This window comes from Camelus dromedarius, chromosome 14, assembly GCF_036321535.1.
Source record: "Camelus dromedarius isolate mCamDro1 chromosome 14, mCamDro1.pat, whole genome shotgun sequence".
Lineage (NCBI taxonomy): Eukaryota > Metazoa > Chordata > Mammalia > Artiodactyla > Camelidae > Camelus > Camelus dromedarius.
In genome coordinates this window covers 59,971,053-59,989,120 of record NC_087449.1, presented here as the reverse complement: position 1 = coordinate 59,989,120, position 18,068 = coordinate 59,971,053, and the positions used below count along the sequence as shown (strand labels likewise).

Genomic DNA, 18,068 nt, shown 5'->3' with positions numbered 1-18,068 from the left:
ATTGTTTAACACCTTTGTCCCCTGTAGTCCCTGTAAATTGGATGTTGGATTTAAGACTTGATCAGATCCAGGTTCAGGTTGTGTTTTATGGTATTGTGTGTGTATGTATGTATGTATGTATGTATGTATGTATTTTAAGTGGAAGTATGGGGGATTGAACCTAGGATCTCGTGGATGCTAAGCACACACTGTATCACTGAGCTATAACCTACCCCCCTGTTTTGTTGTGTTTTGACAAGACTTCTTCCTAAGTGCTATGTGCTCTGCCATCAGGAGCCTCTCTTTTTGTTCACTGGCAGCCCTTGGATGCTCAGTGCCAAGGTCTAGACACTCTTCAGAGGTTGCAAAATCATGATTGTCTTATTCTGTCACTTCTTCCTGTATTGACAAGAATTCTTCTATAATGAGGCAATTCCCCTCCTTACCATGAGATACCCAATGATGCAGCTCATTTGGGACAGGGGAGGGTTTAACCTATTTGATGTATATAAACCATGTTTTATTTTTAGTTAGCATTTAAAATTTTAACATTTTTTTTTTGGAATAACTCACATATTCACAAGGTTCAAATTTCAAATTTGAAAAAGTCTCCCTCCCACCTCTGGCCCAGACACTCAGGCTTATTTGGCACAAGCAAATACAGCAGATCATACACATCCCGTCTCTCCCCTGCTTTTTATTTTATTTTATTTTTTGGGGGGGAGGGGCGGTAATTAGGTTTTTATTTATTTGTTTATTTTTAATGGCGGTACTGGGGATTGAACCCAGGACCTCGTGCATGCTAAGCACGCGCTCTACCACTGAGCTATACCCTCCCCCCTCCCCTGCTTTTAAAAATATACTCCTAGTAGACTTTCATCTTTGTGGTTCTTGAAGATGCTTTGTTCAGCTAATAGTTGTAACTGGGAGGTGGCTCCATCTCCGGCTCTAAAGAGCTTCCCCATTCACTTTTCTTGGCTCCATAGTAACCCACTGAATGGAAGTATCATGATTTATTTAACAGCAGCTCCCTTTCAATAGGTATTTAGGTTGCCACCAGTATGTCCTGTATAAGCGGGTGTGGGGTCACCCTATACATGGGTCATTTTCCTTGTGTTGGGACATATCTGTAGAGTAAATTCTGAGAGGTGGAGTTGGTGGGACATAGAGCCTATTCATTTACGGTTTTCAGAGCTCTTCCTGGTTGCCCTCTGTGTGGTTAAATGCGCCCTCCTGCCAGCAGTGTAGGGAAGGGCCCGTTTCCCCGCAGCCTCACCTACACTGTGCATTATGTGACTTTTTGTTCCCAGTCTGAGAGTGACAAATAGCATCCCACTGTAGTTTTAATTTACGCTTAGGAGCCCACCTCCCCATCCCATCCCCATGCTGTGTTCTCTCCACCAGGGACCTACTGCAGCTGGGAGGGGAGCTGGCCCGGACCTCACGAGCCGTCCAGGAAGCGGGCCTGGGGCTGAGCACAGGCTGGCGACTGGCCGAGAGCCGGGCCGAGGCAGCCCTGGAGAAGCAGGCCCTGCTTCAGGCCCAGCTGGAGGAGCAGCTGCGGGACAAGGTGCTCCAGGAGAAGGACCTGGCCCAGCTGCAAGTGCAAACCAACCTGGACAAGGCCGACCTCAGTGCCAGGTGGGTGCCTGGCAGGCCTCCCTGTAGAGTGTGCCCCTGGAGATGCGGGGAGGAGGGGGTGTCTCTCCACTGGGGACGGGTCCTTCCCCTACGTGAGCTCAGCTGGTCTTCCCAGGCACCCGTGTGCCTGAGGGGGAGAAGGAGGTTCAGAGGTCTCCTGCCCAGGGCACATCACGAGCAGTTCAACCTCTGCTCCTGTGGTCTGGACAAGTCCCCGCGTGCTTTCCCATGAGATAAAGTGGATGGCTGCTTCATTCTCATTTATAGATGAGAAGCCTGAGGCTCAGGAAGGAGACGGACTTGCTCCAAGTCCCACAGCAAGGGAGGCGAGTCCTAGGGTCCCTGCCGCAGGTTTTGGGAAGCAGGCAGAACACAGAGCTGGTGGCTTTGAGGAGACGTGCTGGGTGGGTCTCCCATTCACCTGTGTTGCTCCCCCTCCTCCAGAGTGACAGAGCTGGCCCTGACAGTGGAGCGCCTTCAGAACCAGAATCTGGAGAAGGATCAGCTCAACAAGGCCCTCACGGAGAAGCTCGAGGCCCTGGTGAGATGCAGGAGGAGACGGGGGAACCGACCAGATCCATGGACACAGGGCTGGGTTGCTTGGGCCACCCCTGAGCATCCCACTCAGACTCAGTTGTACCCTCTCATTAATTGAGCACCTAGTGTGTGCCAGCCTTAGTGGTAAGCACACTCACCCCCTTTATCCCATTTCATCCTCTCAGCAGCCCTGTAGCGTGGTCCCCATTATACACATAAGGACCCCAAGGCCCAAGGTGAAATACCTGTCCAGAGCCTCAGAGCCAGTAAGCTGGGGAGTCAGGACTTGGATTCATGCCTGGTCTTTGTCTTCCCAACACCACTCCAGGAATCCCTGCGGCTCCAGCAGCAGGCAGCCCTGGAGACAGAGGATGGAGAGGGGCTGCAGCAGACCCTGAGGGACCTGGCACAGGTCTGAGATGGGAGGGAGCCGGGAGAAGCCAGAAGGGGTGGGAGCCCTGAGCAGGGGGAGGCCAGGCAGTCCTGGGCCACCACATCCTCTGGTGGCCTCGAGCTGAACTGCAAGTGGGTGGGGGCCCTGGAGACCTAGGCAGCTGTTTAACACCCCGGCGAGCTCAACCCAAACTCTGCCCCCTGGGGGAGCTCCCTTTCTGAGGAAAGGCACCGCTTGTTCCCAGCCCATCTGTGAGAAACGCTGAATCATGTCTTTGAAATAAGTGGGACCTTCCTTATCTGGTGGGCTGAGGACTGGGAGCTGGTGGTGGTGGAACCAGGGAGACTTCCTGTGGGAAGGGAGCTTAGAATGTGCTGCAGGGTTTGGGATGAAACTGGACACCTGGTCCCCAGCAGCCTCCCTAGGCTTCTTTGCCCGACTAACCCCTTAGCTCCCCTCTTCTTTCTGCCTCACTAACGCACCCTCAGGCCGTCTTATCGGACATGGAGAGCGGCGTCCAGTTAAGTGGCTCTGAGCGGACAGCCGACGCATCGGACGGCAGCCTGCGGGGGCTCTCAGGGGCCCGGACCCCGTCCCCACCGAGGCGCTCCTCGCCTGGCCGCGGCCGCTCCCCACGCCGAGGCCCGTCCCCAGCCTGCTCTGACTCCTCCACGCTAGCCCTGATCCACTCGGCTCTGCACAAGCGCCAGCTGCAGGTCCAGGTAGGAAGGGGCCTGAGTGTCCCGGGCTAGAGTCCAGGGGGAGGGACATGGGCAGCCTAGGGGCGGAGCTAGGGTCGTAGGGGAGGAGCCCGGGCATCCTAGGCTAGAGCCAGAGCCCTGAGAAAGGACAACCCACGGAGGTGGCTGAGAGCTCTGCCTTGGAATCTGAGCCTAGAGTGGGAGGGGTTTAAGCACCTGGGGGCGGAGCCTGGGTGGAGCTACAGTCCTGGTATAGAAAGGGAGATGAGGTTACCACCCTGAGCAAGGAAGCCTTGGGGGAGTCAGAAGCAGGAAGAGGAAGGATTGTGCTTTGTGCTTTGTCTGGCACCCTGGGGACCCAGGTCAGACTTGCTGGGGACCCCAGGGAGATGGAGGCTCAGAGCCCTGGCAGAGGTCTTAGAAGGGTGAAGCACAGCGAAGGGGAGTGGAAACCCACTCTGGGCTCTTAGCTGCACTCCCATGCCCCAGGCCTGGACATGGGCCTGGGCCGCAGAGTAGGCTGGTCTACATCCTGCAGAGAGCAGAGGGGGAGCTTCCCAGGGCTCCCCCAGACTCAGTGATTCCCACAGGACATGCGTGGGCGCTATGAGGCCAGCCAGGACCTCCTGGGCACCCTGCGGAAGCAGCTTAGCGACAGCGAGGGTGAGCGCCGTGCCCTAGAGGAACAGCTGCGGCGCCTACGGGACAAGAGCGACGGGGCCACCCAGGCCCAAGAGGATGCGCAGCGCGAGGCCCAGCGCCTGCGCAGTGCCATTGACCTCCTGAGCAGGTGCCGGGAGGGAGAATAAATCAGTTTCTGGGCCTATCGCCAACCCGAGCCTGTGAGCATGTGGATTTGCACTAATATGGTGGCAACTAGCCACATGTGTCACAATTTTAGATTAATTAAACATTTATGGAAGTAAAAATTCATCCCCTCAGTTGCACTAGGCACATTTCGAGGGCTCAGTAGCACATGTGACTAGAAGACATTTCCATCATCTCCAAGAGTTCTGTTGACAGTGCTGTTCCAGACTCTGTTTCTTGGAGGTTTTGGAGACAAGAATTATCCACTCTTAGCTGCCTGGTTGTTTCTGATTTTTTGTTCTTGTTTTTGGGGTTTTCTCTTCATAAATGTAACTGCATAATAAAAAGTTTGATGAAATGGAGGGGAAATAAAAAGGCAGGACCTCCTCACAGCCTCCCCTGCCCAACCTAACCGCTGTTGATGCACTGGCTCTGCTTCCCAAGGCTTGGAAGGAGAAAGGTTTTTTATGTAGTTGTGTTCCCAGTGAACACTTCATCTTGCATTCTACTATTCTTTTTCTTAATTTCATGTTGTATGTTTTCTCCCACCTACTGCCAGCCTTCACATCTAGTGTATTGGCTGGTTGTCACTTTGAGTGAAGGGGATGGCAGTGGATGATATGACCACAGTCAGCCCTAATCCTGGGCTGGAAACCCCTGGCTTGGAAGGCGCCTGCTCCCTCCCCTGCCCTGGCTGCCACATGCTGCTGGCCTGTGCAGCAGGCAATTGTGGAATCTGGACAGACCCAGCTCTATTGGGCCTCCCAGAACTGAGGGGCATGGGGTGCTGTAGGGGGCATTTCCTAGTCATACAGACTAGCAGAACTGGCAGCAACATTGCTCAAATGTCACAGGAGCCTAGCCTGGCATCGTCGCCTGGTGGGGTATTTGGAGATAATGCCAGTGCCCAGTTCCACTGGGCCTCCCATTGGGCTGGTTGAGGGGAAAAGGAAAGCTGGGTTCCCTCTGCTGGGAAGAGTCAGCTCCAGGGAGATGTGGATGAAATGAAGGGGCCATACTTAGGGTCAGGGAAGGCTTCCTAGAGGCAGGTGCCTTGGAAGATGGGAGATATGGCTCTTGGCTAAGACAGCAGCATGGCCATCTTCCCTGGTGGGAGCGGCCCCAGCATCCCCTTCAGCTCCCCATCCCCTTGTCCTGCAGGGAGAAGGACAGCCTGGCCCACAGCCTGCAGGCGGCCCAGCAGCAGGCTGAGGAGCTACGGCAGGAGCGGGAGAAGATGCTGGTGACCCAGGAGGAGCTGCGGCGCCAGCGGGACCAGCTGGAGGAAGAGCGGGAGGACACAGCGCAGGACAGTGCGTGGACTCGCAGGGAGCTCGAGCGCAGGTGAGCAGCTTCTGGCTCCCTGCCAAGGCCACTTGTGTGGGCCATGGGGCTACAGACTGTGTCCCTGGGGGCTCGGGAACACCTCCTGTGTCCTGGGCTTCCTGCTGTCTCAAGGAGTCCTCAGGGCACCCCTCTGATGTAGGGTCTTCAACCAGTCCCATTTCAGGAAACTGAGGCTCAGGGAGGTATAGTCATTTACCTGAGATCGGAGAACTGGTAGGAGGTAGAATATGGATGATGATAACGACAATAACTGTAACAGTAGTAACAGTAGTAACGTGAATACTATTTTCTGAACTTAACGTTACAATAATGACACTAATATTACTGGGTGCTGGACACCGTTTTAAGCATTTAGAGTCTCTTATTTAACCTCCACAATAACTCTACGGTGTAGGAGCTACTAGTATCTTCATTTTATGGATGATGAAACTGAGGCACAGAGAGGTCATGTAACTTACCCAAGGTCACACAGCTAGTTAGTGGAAGAGCCAGGATTTGAACCCAGTCATTGTGCCTTCTTAACCACTTTGATGTTCACTTCTCTGAGGCATAAGTAACAGTGGTGTTTAGTACACCGTGGTAGTGGAGAGTATTCTTGTTTCCTAAGGCCCGTGGGGAGTTATGTCAGGCATTATTGTAAGCACTTCATATAGGCTAAGGTCACATAGCCTTATAACAACTTCATGAGGTGGGTGTTGCCCCATTTTGCAGATGTGAAAACTGAGGTCCAGGGTCACAGTGGGTTTGGCTATTCTTGTAGGGGAGGCTCCTGCCTCGGATCTACCCCCTGGCTGCATGTCTGGCTGTGGGAGACTCAGGGCAAGGAAGTGACATGGGACTCCTCACCCTCTGTCCCACAGCCATAGGCAACTGGAGCAGCTGGAAGTGAAGCGCTCTGGGCTGGCAAAGGAGCTGGTGGAGGTGAGGGAGGCGCTGAGCTGTGCCACACTGCAGCGGGACATGCTGCAGGCTGAGAAGGCCGAGGTGGCCGAGGCGCTGACCAAGGTGGGTCCCCATTTGCCACACCACCACCCACCCACCTCTACCCTAGACCCTAGGCCTTCCCGCTCCAGCCACAGACGAACCCTCTTAACCCTGGTCACAGATTGATCCCTTCCTTCAGGACTCAGGCTGACCTTTGACCCAGGCCACAGACTGACCTCTGATCCCAGCCATAAGTGACTGACCTTTATGACTAGCCATAGCTTTTCCAGATGCTCCTGGGACAGTGCCCTTGGGTCAGGTCATCCAGTCCCATCTCTGGACATAGGTCCTGGGGGCTGGGAGAATTAGGGGCACAGCCCTTGGTCAGTGACGGCACCACTCCCTATGGTCTGGGCCCTGAGCAGTGCTGCCCGAGACCCTGCTCTGGGGCACCCTCTGACCGCTGGCTAGAGCTGACCTCATTTGTTCTTGCACAGCTCTGGGCTCGTGGCTTCATTGGCAGCAGGCCATCCTGCCGTGATTTTTTTCTGTCTCGTGTTGTATCTCCCTCCTTGTCTCCCCTACCCTGCTCTGTGGGCCCTGTGCTCCGTGACTCCTGCCTCTTCCCTCCTGTCTCTCTACGTCTCTGCACACCTTTTCCCATCTCTCTCCATCTCTCCCGGCCTGACCGTCTCTGGCCGCCCCGGTCCCCGTCCTGCAGGCTGAGGCTGGCCGCGTGGAGCTCGAGCTCTCAATGACCAAGCTGAGGGTGGAGGAGGCCTCTCTGCGGGACTCCTTGTCCAAGCTGAGCGCCCTGAACGAGAGTCTCGCCCAGGACAAGCTGGGTCTGAATCGCCTTGTTGCCCAGGTATGCCGTGTGCCAGTGGGCCCTCCTGCCTTGCTCACCTGTCCCCCCATTCAGAGACCCCACGGAGGCACCCCAACCTCAGCCCGCACCCCCACATCTCCCTGTATACCTCTGTCCCTCTGTCTTGGTCCTTGCCTCTTTCTGTCTCTGTGCTGTCTCTGACTTCGTCTGTCTGTCTTCTCTCTCATGGTCTGAGACACCAGAGGCCCTTCCTTCCTTCTCCTCCTCCCCAGTGTCCACATACCCTCGGGCACCACCCCTTCCCCCCAGGGAGCCTTCCCTGGGCTGGCCGTGATAGGTGGGTGCATCCCAGGTGGGTCCTCTTCCTGGGATGAGGGGCTGGGCTGATCTCACTCGCCTCCACCTGGCCCCCTCAGCTAGAAGAGGAAAAGGCAGCCCTGCAGGGCCGGCAGCGGCAAGTGGAGCAGGAGGCCATCTCGGCGCGGGAGGAGCAGGAGCGGCTGGACCAGCTGCGGCTGGAGCAGGAGGTGGAGCGGCAGGGCCTGGAGGGCTCCCTGCGGGTGGCAGAGCACGCCCGGGATGCCCTGGAGCACCAGCTCCCCACGCTGCACCAGGAGCGCTGCCGGCTGCAGGAGCAGCTGGCCCAGGTGGGTGTGTGTGGGGGATGGGGAGCAGGTGAGGCAGGGGTTCTGGGCACCTAGCATTCTGTCCTGGGGGAAGTCTCAGGCTCAGGGGCCTGATCTGGGCTGAAATACAGCCCCACCTCTGCTAGCTTGGGGCCCTTGGGCAGGCTCCCCAACCTCCCCGTGCCTCAATGACCCCATCTGTAACATGGGGCTAATAGTTCTTATCACAAAGGGTTGTTCTGAAGAGTATACCGTGTAAGTGAGCACTTAGCAGAGATGAATCACCACTCAGTACACATTACTGATATGATAATAGGCAGAGAATTTTAGAATTGGAATCTTAAACTTGGGAAATCATAGCTGGAAGGGACCCTAGATTTCCAGGGATCCAGAGGCCTTTATATGGTGTGTGTCCTGGAGGTCCTGGCTTCCTGGGAGGGGCCTCTAGGGAACAGACCATGCGGGACAGGGAGCTGGGCTCCAGGTCCCACTCTTGAAGCCTGCAGAGCAGCTCTCCTTCGGTCTCTTTTATATATTCAGCTTCTCTGGATGTTCTGGGGAACAGAAAGGATTGGATTACTACCCAAACTAAGTGAGGACCCTGATTTTTGAATGTGTGTGCGCTGCAGATCCAGAGAAGGCTGTGATTTGTACAAGTGCACACAGCACATCAGAGTAGAGCCTGAGCTTGAACCTGGTCTCCTGCCCGCCAGGGCCACGTCAGGCCTGGATTTGAGGTGCTGCATGATAAGCAGGATGGGGGGTTCTAGGGTGGGGCTCACAGTGTCTGGGGTGGGGGCCAGCTCTCCCGGCAGCTGAGCGGGCGGGAGCAGGAGCTGGAGCAGGCACGGCGGGATACGCAGCGGCAGGTGGAGGCACTGGAGCGGGCGTCCAGGGAGAAGGAGGCACTGGCCAAGGAGCGGGCCGGCCTGGCAGTGCAGCTGGCGGCAGCTGAGCGTGAAGGCCGGACCCTGTCGGAGGAGGCCACCCGCCTGCGGTAAGGCCTTGGGCACTGCCCACCCCACCCTGGGGGGTCTGCTTGGGGCCACGCCATGACCAGCCACACCTGGCATCACCCCACAGGGGCAGTTACTTAGGAGCCGGCTTGCCAACACATCTAGCGAGGGCTTAGGCCTCCCCAGGGAGTGTGGGCCCGGCTGGGCAGGTAGGCTGGCACCTGGCCTGTGGCTGGCCACGCCCTGGGATCCACAGTTTCCTGGGGCCCGGGAAGCTGAGTCCCAAAGCCTTAGGGATCGTGCATGCTGCAGCTTGGAGAAGGAAGCCCTGGAGAGCAGCCTGTTTGAGGTGCAGCGGCAGCTGGTCCAGCTCGAGGCCCGGCGAGAGCAGCTGGAAGCAGATGGGCAGGCCCTGCTGCTGGCCAAGGAGACCCTGACTGGTATGGGGGCCCGGGGTGCATGGCAGGGACCACCAGGCTCCAGCCTGACTGTAAGCTGTTGAGTTCTGAGATCTCATCAAAGCTGGGATCACTGGCTTTGGAGTGTAGCTGACCTGGGAACCAATCCTGCCACTTTCCCAAGCCAGCCCCTTCCCTCTCTGATAATGCCCACCTTCTGAGGCTTTGCCAGGATGAGGTGAGAAAAGCCTGGCCTTGGCACAGGGCCTGGCTCAGCCAACGGTGGCTGTTGTTTACCGTCATCGGGGCATGTAGAGAGTTCTGAGTTTCTGCGGAGACATTGGCAGCTTTTCCAACGACTCAGTCTCTGAACTCAGGGGTTTTCCTTGCTCAGTAAATGTTTACTGAGCACCTACTTGGATCATGAAAGTTAATTTTCCCACCCACGTACACCTGAGACAGACAGAACCAGGAAGGGATTCCAACTTGGAGGATGGTTTATAGATTGTCCACACTGGGGGGTCACCCTCCCCATGGTCCCCTTCACTAGTGCTGACAGTCCCCCAAGTGTGCTTAGGGCAATCAGTCATTAAAGGAGATGCCTTAGGAAAGCTGTGCAGCCTTGGAAAGTTACCTGTCTCCTCTGAGCCTCCGTGTACTCATGTGTAAATTGGGGATGAGATAAGTTACTTAGGCATGTTGTGAAGCTACGATGCCGCTAGATCTGTCAAGAGCTCAGCCAGGGGCCCGCCCATAGTAAACACTTAAGTGATGTGAACTGTTACATTTTTGCTCTCCTTCCCATTTGGGGGTCCTCCTCATCAGTCATTTCATCCCTTTGATGCCATTTCAGGTAGGGAGGGAGGAGGACAGGGTCAGTGGGCAGCAGATAGGGAGGAGGACAGGGTCAATGGGCAGCAGATAGAGAAACTGAGGCCCGAAGAGGGTGAGAACCTTCTCCAAGGGAACTCAGCCTAGATACTAGGTGGGCCCTCTTCCCTCTGGGATTTTGCCCATGTGATCCACCTGGCCTGAGTCTGCTGGCCCACTGGGAGGTTCCAACCAAAGCCTGACCCTCCTTCCCCTCCCTCCTGTGCAGGGGAGTTGGCAGGCCTGCGGCAGCAGATGACAACTACAGAGGAGAAAGTGGCTCTGGACAAGGAGCTGATGGCCCAGAAACTGGTGCAGGCTGAGCGGGAGGCCCAGGCCTCTCTGCGGGAGCAGCGGGCAGCCCACGAGGAGGACTTACAGCGACTTCAGCGAGAGAAGGTTCAAGCAGCTGGGTTGGGGCAGGCGAAGGGCTCTGAATCACTGTCTCTGTCTCCTCTGTCTCCTCAGTGGGGATAATGATAGTGTTATTATGAGGATGAAGTGGGATAATCTATAAAAAGGGCTTAGTGAAGAGACTGGCGCTTTGTAAATTCTCCATAAATGCAGGTTGATTTTATTTTTAGTTGGGGGGTAATGAGGTTTATTTATTTATTTTTGGAGAATGTACTGGGGATTGAACCCAGGACCTTGTGTATGCTAAGCATGCACTCTGCCACTTGAGCTATACCCTCTGCCATGAATGCTGGTAATTATAATTATGTATTTACGGTACTCTTCAGAGCAAGTCTTGGGCCGGGCTGCCTCTGACAGACTCCAGGGAGCGCCATTCACCCTGTAGTCCTGGATTTGGGTGGGTAGTACCACACGTCTCCAGCAGGTGGCGGCAGAGCACTCGAAGCAGGGGCGCCTCTGTTTTCACACAGCTGCTGGGGACTAGTGCTGGGGCCAGGCTTAGACCCCAGGTGGGCTTTGCTGGTGGGTTGTCCCCACCCACCCAGTCCCCAGGGAAACAAACTTCTGTGCCCTTCCTCACTCCCCCTGACAGCCTCTTAATGTCACTAGATCTGTACCCTTCTCTCCAGCCACTCTGCCACCCCCAGACCCAAGCCCATTTACTGCTCACTCTTCTCCACCCCAGCCCCCCTCCCGGTCCCTCTTCCACAAGCTCTGAAAAATCTGCTATTTGAAAATGCAGATTGCTCCTTGTCACCCTGGCTTGATTGAGGCTCTCTGTGGCCCCGACCATCCTCAGAATCAGACCACCACTCCCTGCAGCCCAGTGGCCTAGTCTGGCCTGGCTGCTGCCTGTGGCTCTGGTCTGATCCTTCACCATGTCCCCCTCATGGTCCCAGCTCCAGTGACCTTAAATACTGTGGTTTCCCCATACATCACATTTCTTCTTTCTTCTGGGCGTCTCCAGGGCTGGACTCTGCCCTGGGGTTCTTTTTCTTCTCTCTCTACCCGGCTGACTGCTGCTTGTTTCCTCCAGGAAATGTTCTCTGACACTCCCCCTCCCCCAGGCCAGGCTGCTGCTGCTCCTTGGGGCTCACACTGCCCTGGTGTGTCCCCATCACAGTCCTTGTGGTCACCTGGTTACCTGCCCTGTGGCCCCTGCTGCCCTGAGGTTGGTGAGGGGCTGCCTGGGCCCAGCCTCGTGGGTCACATGTGTCTGGGCCTGGCCCCCAGGAGGCAGCATGGCGGGAGCTGGAGTCCGAGCGGGCCCAGCTGCAGAGTCAGCTGCAGCAGGAGCGGGAGGAGCTGCTGGCCCGGCTGGAGGCCGAGAAGGAGGAGCTGAGTGAGGAGATCGCAGCCCTGCAGCAGGAGCGTGACGAGGGCCTCCTCCTGGCTGAGAGTGAGAAGCAGCAGGTTTGTGAGCCCTGCTGTGGCGTCCACTGCTGCCCAAGGGGCCCCTGTTCTGGGGCTGGTCTCTGCTCAGCCACCCAGCAGCTCAGAGCTAGGAGTCCTTTTCTGGGCCTCAGTTTCCTCACCTGTAGGATGGGGGGATTTGAGGGGTGTTTGCAAGGCATCACTGAGACCCCTAGTCAGTGAGCCATGTCTGGCACACAGTGGACGCTTACAGCCACTGTGGCAGCCACAGTCGTGACACAATGAGCGTTGTTCCGGAAAAGCTGAGCCACATTCTCCCATCCCTCCTCCCACCCCAGGCTGGGCATGGCGTCCCCATGACCGCCTCTGAGCAGTCCCTGTGAAGCCCACATGCATCAGCTGACCCTCCTCAGAAAAAACTAACTTCTGACTTTCCCATAATGTCATGGAGACAGTCAGGGCAGGCTGCATCCATGTCCTCTCCTCACCCGCTGTGTCACCCTGGGCAAGTCACTTTACCTCTTTGAGCCTCAACAACTTCATCTGTAAAATGGGAATAATGAAGCGCCTTGCTTCAGGATTGTTGTGGCAAGTTAGTGAAATCTCTAAGTTGTGTCCATGTCCAGGTTATTGTTATGGCTATTGTACCCTTTCCTGGGGCTGCAGATGGGTGAGCCTGCACCTCTGCCATGGCTCCACCTGTGGGGGCCCAGTCAGGTCCCCAAGCCCCCAGGGAGCACATTTCCCAGGGCAGGGTGGGGGTAGGGCCCGAGCCCTTTGCTCCCTGCCTCTTGCCCAGGCCCTGTCCCTGAAAGAGTCTGAGAAGACGGCGCTGTCAGAGAAGTTGATGGGGACACGGCACAGCCTGGCTGCCATCTCCCTGGAGATGGAGCGACAGAAGCGAGATGCCCAGAGCCGCCAGGAGCAGGACCGGGTAGGGCAGCTGGGGGGCAGAGGTGAGGTGCAGGCAGGCCTCCATCTGAGACACAGCCCTGGAGGAGGCTCCTGCCTGAGGGGGAGGCATGGCTCTGCCCTGGGGCAGCCTCTAGTCTGAGGGCTAGGCCAGCTACTCTAGGCATTAAGGGGTCAGCAGAGGGCCTGGTAGGCCAGTGGAAGCGGCTGTGTTGGGAGCAGGAAGTGGACAGTCAGCTGGCCCAGTTGGGATCAGCCAGGGGAGGGGGATGCCCAAGCACCAAGCCTGAAGAGCCCATCCGTCCTAGAGCACCGTGAACACCCTGACCTCTGAGCTGCGGGACCTGCGGGCCCAGCTTGAGGAGGGGGCTGCAGCCCACGCCCAGGAGGTGAAGCGGCTGCAGGAGCAGGCCCGAGACCTGGGCAGGCAGCGGGAGTCCTGCCTGCGCGAGGTGAGCTGCCCGCCCGCCCTCTTCCTTTTCCCACAACGCACCCTCAATGCCTCTGGGGGCCCAGAAAGGTGCCAGGTTTGTCCCTGCATTCAAGAACAAATGAATGAATGAAAGAAAGGAGGCAGCAAGCATTTATTAAGTACCTGCTGTGTACACACGCGTGGGGCTTGGGCTATCAAGGAGAGGCTGGTGGGGTCCCTGCCTCTTGAGGTCCAGCCACGGGATAATCCTGATTGATGATTATTTCAGGCCAAAACACTGCTGACTCAAGCATGTTTTGCTGGAAATCATAACTCACACCTGCAGTCTGAATCACTCCAGAGGGATGAGGCAGATCCCCCGTGGCCAGGTGCCCCATGGCCAGGAATATGGGGATGGACTGGTTGCCGCCAAGGCCCAGCTTGAGTGGGGCCTGAGCCCCATCCTGTCATCACAGGCAGAAGAGCTGAGGACTCAGCTGCGCCTGCTGGAGGACGCCCGCGACGGGCTGCGGCGGGAGCTGCTGGAGGCCCAGCGCAAGGTGCGCGAGAGCCAGGACGGCCGTGAGGCCCAGCGCCAGGAGGTGGGCGAGCTGCGGCGCAGCCTGAGCGAGGGGGCCAAGGAGCTGGAGGCCCTGCGGCGGTCCAACGAGGAGCTGCGGGCTGCTGTAAAGAAGGCGGAGAGCGAGCGTATCAGGTGGGGTGACCGGGTGCCCAGCCCCTAGCCCTTCACCGAGCCGTGTCCTTTCTTCCCACGGAATCTCATCCCTGGAACCTAACTTCACCCCCAGGGTTCTGGGTACATAGTGCAGATGGGGAGTCTCTGCCCTGGAACCAAGCCCGGACTTGGGTCACTTTAGGTGATTTTTCTATCTGAGGGAAGGGGAACAGTGGCCCCAGGCAGGGTTGGGCCCCGACTCTGACCCCATCTGCTGGCATCAGCCTGGAGATTAGTGTGCACCCCTGACCCTGAGTTGCTGGTTCACCTCTCCCAGCCAAGGCCCCCAGCCCTTGAGGGCTCAGCTCAGGCGAGGACATGGGGCACCTCCCGGCCAGGACCCTGCCAGACCATTCCAGGAATCAGGGGAAGGGACTTTCGTGTAGGGCCACACACTGTATTCTTGCCAGGACCTGGGGCTGCCTCTGACATCTGCCTCTGCTCCCTCCAGCCTGAAGCTTGCCAATGAGGACAAGGAGCAGAAGCTGGCACTCCTGGAGGAGGCGCGGGTGGCCGTGGGCAAGGAGGCTGGGGAGCTGCGGGCCGGGCTGCAGGAGGTGGAGCGCTCACGACTGGAGGCCCGGAGGGAGCTACAGGAGCTTCGGCGGCAGGTACCCTCCCCAGTTCCACGCCTTCCCCAGGCACTTTGCTGTGTGTCCCTAGGCCGACAGTACCCCCTTTCCGGAGCCAAAGTCCCTCATATGTAAAACCAGGGGCTTGAACTATAGCAAGGCTTCTCACCTAACCTTAGTATGAATGGATGGGCTTTGAGGAGCCCTCAGACCCTGAAACCATGTGTTTGTGTGTGTCTACGTTTGTGTACACGCTCATTCCCCATTCACATTTCTCTGAAGACTGGATCTGGGGCTCTTGTCTAATTCTCAAAGGAACCTGTGAACAACAAAGAGGTGCAGACCCCATGGACTAGATTAGGAGCTGGCAAAAGTTTTTGTAAGGCGCCCAATGGTAAATATTTCGAGCCTTATGGGCCTTACACTCTCTGTCACATCCACTCAACTCGGCCATTGTGGGGAGAAGGCAGGCCTAGATGGTACCAACATGAGTAGGAGTGTGTTCCATTAAAACTTTGTTGATGGACACTGAAATGTGAATTTCATATAATTTTCATGTGTCAAAAATACTGTCCTTCTTTTGATTTTCTTTCACCCATTTAAAAATGAGCCATTTTAAGGGATGACTATAGCTCAGTGGTAGAGCTCATGCTTAGCATGCATGAGGTCCTGGGTTCAATCCCCAGTACTGCCACTAAAAAAAAAAAAAAAAAAAGGCATTTTCAACTGTTTCAAAATGTACAAACTATCCTTAGCCCAAGGCCTTTACAGAAGCAGATGACTGGTGGAATTTGGCGTGCAGAGATTGGCCTACAGTTTGCTGAGCCCTGAACTAGATGATCTCCAAGCTCATCAACAACAGCAAGCATTTAACAAGCGCCTGCTGTATACTGGGCACTGCCCTGGACACTGAGGGCTCAGGCATTCCCACTCTAGAAAGCCGGCAGAACAGGAAACAGCCCCATTTGGCGCCCAGGCCCTGCCTCCCCCAGAGATGTCACAGCCTGAAGGAGAAACCCCGTTCACCTCCCACCAGTTCACCCCTCTACCCAGGCCCCTTCCTGTTGGGACTGATGTCCTGGGAAGCCACAAGAGTCCCTGAAAGGAACTCATGTCTGTGTGCCAGGCTCTTGCTGGGTGTTTTACGTGCTATAGCGTGTTCTCCTGTTCCCTTCCTTACAGCACAGTGAGGTAGGTAGGCCTCACCCCCCCACCTGCTCCTCTGGGGAAATAGGGGGCCTAGAACATTCCTTTGATTCCACTTGTCTGAGGTCAAATCCCAGTCTCCTGCCTATGGGCTGTGTGACTTTGGGCAAGTCACTTCACATCTCTGAGCTTTAGTTTTCTTATCTGTTAAGTAGGGTAATGTTAGTACCTACCCCACACAGAGTTGTGTGAAGGTTAAATGATTTAATTCAAGTGCGGTGCTTAGAACAGGGCTGGATGCATGGTAAGTACTCCATAAAAGCTAGGCATTATTGTAGAAGTGAAAGGTGATGCAGAGAGCTGTGGTTCCTGCCCTGCAGAACTCCTAGGGGTTCAGCACTCCCTTCCTGCCTCCGCATGACAGGTAGTTGTGATTAGGTGGTACACAGAGGTCATTGGTGCCCAGGTGCCTGGCATGGCTTGACCTCTGTGGAGTTATCAGGGGCAGGCTCCCAGTGGATTGGAATGGTGTTCAATGTATGTGTCCCTAGAGCAGTGGGTCCTGAGTGCCCTCTGTGCCAGGTCTGGACTAGGCAGGGTATGGGGCAGAGCTGAACAGGCTGCTGTGGGAGCCTGCGGGCGCTCACCAACACCCTGGGCTCAGAGGGGCTGTGGATGCTGAGAATGGGTCCTAGGTCCTGTCTGTGTCTGCTTTCTCTCCCAGATGAAGATGCTGGAGAGTGAGAACGCCAGGCTGGGCCGGGAGCTGGTGGAGCTGCAGGGCCGCTTGGCACTGGGCGAACGGGCAGAAAAGGAGGGCAGACGGGAGGCCCTGGGCCTCAGACAGAAGCTCCTGAAGGGCGAGGCCAGCCTGGAGGCCATGCGGCAGGAGGTAACTAGATGGTGGGTGGGCTGCCTGGAGGGGGAGGGTCCTCGGAGGCAGTCAGGATGCCCTGTGCCTTCTCCAGTGAGAAGCTGGTGGTGCTCAATGCTGGAGTCACCCTGAGAGATCACTGCCCAGGACTTGTCGGTCTTCCCCATTCCTTGAGCTTCTCCCCCAGGTATAATAATAACAATAACAACAGCTGCAAGAACTGTAGCAGGGGTGGCGGGAGCTTGGTAGACAGAACCTTGTCTGAGTCTCCCTGCAGCCTCATGAGGTAGGTACTGTTAGCCCCAGTTTACAGAGAACCAGACACTGAGGCTCAGAGAAGTCAAGGGATCTACCCAGGGCCACACAGCCACCTAGGTCTGTCTGATTCCAAAGCCTGCACTCTTTCCCCTCTGCTTTTACTGGTTGTTTCACTACAGTGACTCTACTATGTGACCTTAACTATGCCACTCAACCTCTCTGTGCTTTAGAGCATTCGTGGGCTAGGGGCTGACACAGCACAGATGTATACTAGGCCCTGGTGCAGGTCTTGGCATCCAGGTGGTACTCTATAGGAGGTTTCTAGTGGAACTGATGACCGTGAGACGTTGACTCATTCTTTGGACCAGAGAAGTGTGTGTGAGTGTACGTGTGATCATGCACTTTATCTGTAAATAATTTTATAGCCCCTCCCCTCACTGTGTGATTTATTGATAAATTATGTGCACTGAAAGGCAGTGTGGCTTAGTGATTAAGAGAACAGACTCTGGAGCCAGGGTGCCTGGCTTTGGATCCCAGCTCGAATTTTCCTAGTTGTGTGGCCTTAGGCAAGTTGCTTAACTGCCTTGTGTCTCAGTTTCCTCATCTGTGAAACAGAGATGATTCATAGTGGTAATTAGAGTTGATTTTGGGGGAGAAAGTACTAAGTGCCTGGCACTAATAAGTTCTACCTATGTAAGCATTAGCTGTCAGTTTATTACTAATAAATAGTATACATTGCAAGGCATATATATAGAAAGAAGAGATTAAAAAAAATTTTTCTAGTGTTTCCACCATACTCCCATGATCTTGCATCTTCTGCTCGGGTGGAGACCACTAATGGAACAGGTGTTGCGCACGCCACTTTTGGGCCCGTGGGCTCGAGGCAGGGTGTCGGGTTAGGGGGCAGCCTTGCAGACCCCCACCTCCTGGCCTTGCCCCCGCCCCAGCTCCAGGGAGCCCAGCGGAAGCTGCAGGAGCAAGAGGGCGAGTTCCGGACCCGTGAGCGAAGCCTGCTGGGCTCCCTGGAGGAGGTGCGCGGCGCCCAGAAGCAGCAGCTGGACCATGCCCACAGTCTGGAACTGAAGCTGGAGGCCGCCCGGGCCGAGACCGCGGAGCTGGGGCTGCGACTGAGCGCGGCAGAGGGCCGGGCGCAAGGCCTGGAGACCGAGCTGGCCCGCGTGGAGACACAGCGGCGCGCGGCCGAGACACAGCTGGCCGGCCTGCGCTCTGCCCTGCGCCGGGGCCTGGGCCTTGGCGGTGCGCCCCGCCCGGCCCAGCCCCAGCGGCCGGCGCCCAGTTCCCCAAGTCGGAGTGCGCCTGCTGGAGGTAAGCAAGCTCCTCGGAGAAAGGGAGAGTCAGTT

At 56.4% G+C, this 18,068-nt stretch overlaps 1 protein-coding gene across 8 annotated transcripts in view; it reads left to right on the top strand.

The window, feature by feature from the left end:
• CROCC (ciliary rootlet coiled-coil, rootletin) overlaps positions 1 to 18,068 on the top strand; it is a 47,686-nt gene that overhangs the window by 18,244 nt on the left and 11,374 nt on the right. For all 8 annotated transcript variants that reach the window (XM_064494017.1, XM_064494016.1, XM_064494014.1 and 5 more), the window contains 19 exons: positions 1,384 to 1,620; positions 2,065 to 2,161; positions 2,486 to 2,569; positions 3,040 to 3,273; positions 3,843 to 4,042; positions 5,221 to 5,403; positions 6,267 to 6,411; positions 7,052 to 7,198; positions 7,576 to 7,806; positions 8,589 to 8,782; positions 9,054 to 9,181; positions 10,239 to 10,408; positions 11,657 to 11,836; positions 12,597 to 12,731; positions 13,018 to 13,161; positions 13,598 to 13,836; positions 14,309 to 14,468; positions 16,300 to 16,467; positions 17,655 to 18,033. In XM_064494017.1, the coding sequence (XP_064350087.1) occupies positions 1,384 to 1,620; positions 2,065 to 2,161; positions 2,486 to 2,569; positions 3,040 to 3,273; positions 3,843 to 4,042; positions 5,221 to 5,403; positions 6,267 to 6,411; positions 7,052 to 7,198; positions 7,576 to 7,806; positions 8,589 to 8,782; positions 9,054 to 9,181; positions 10,239 to 10,408; positions 11,657 to 11,836; positions 12,597 to 12,731; positions 13,018 to 13,161; positions 13,598 to 13,836; positions 14,309 to 14,468; positions 16,300 to 16,467; positions 17,655 to 18,033 (3,455 nt within the window). The remainder of the gene's footprint in view (positions 1 to 1,383; positions 1,621 to 2,064; positions 2,162 to 2,485; positions 2,570 to 3,039; positions 3,274 to 3,842; positions 4,043 to 5,220; positions 5,404 to 6,266; positions 6,412 to 7,051; positions 7,199 to 7,575; positions 7,807 to 8,588; positions 8,783 to 9,053; positions 9,182 to 10,238; positions 10,409 to 11,656; positions 11,837 to 12,596; positions 12,732 to 13,017; positions 13,162 to 13,597; positions 13,837 to 14,308; positions 14,469 to 16,299; positions 16,468 to 17,654; positions 18,034 to 18,068) is intronic.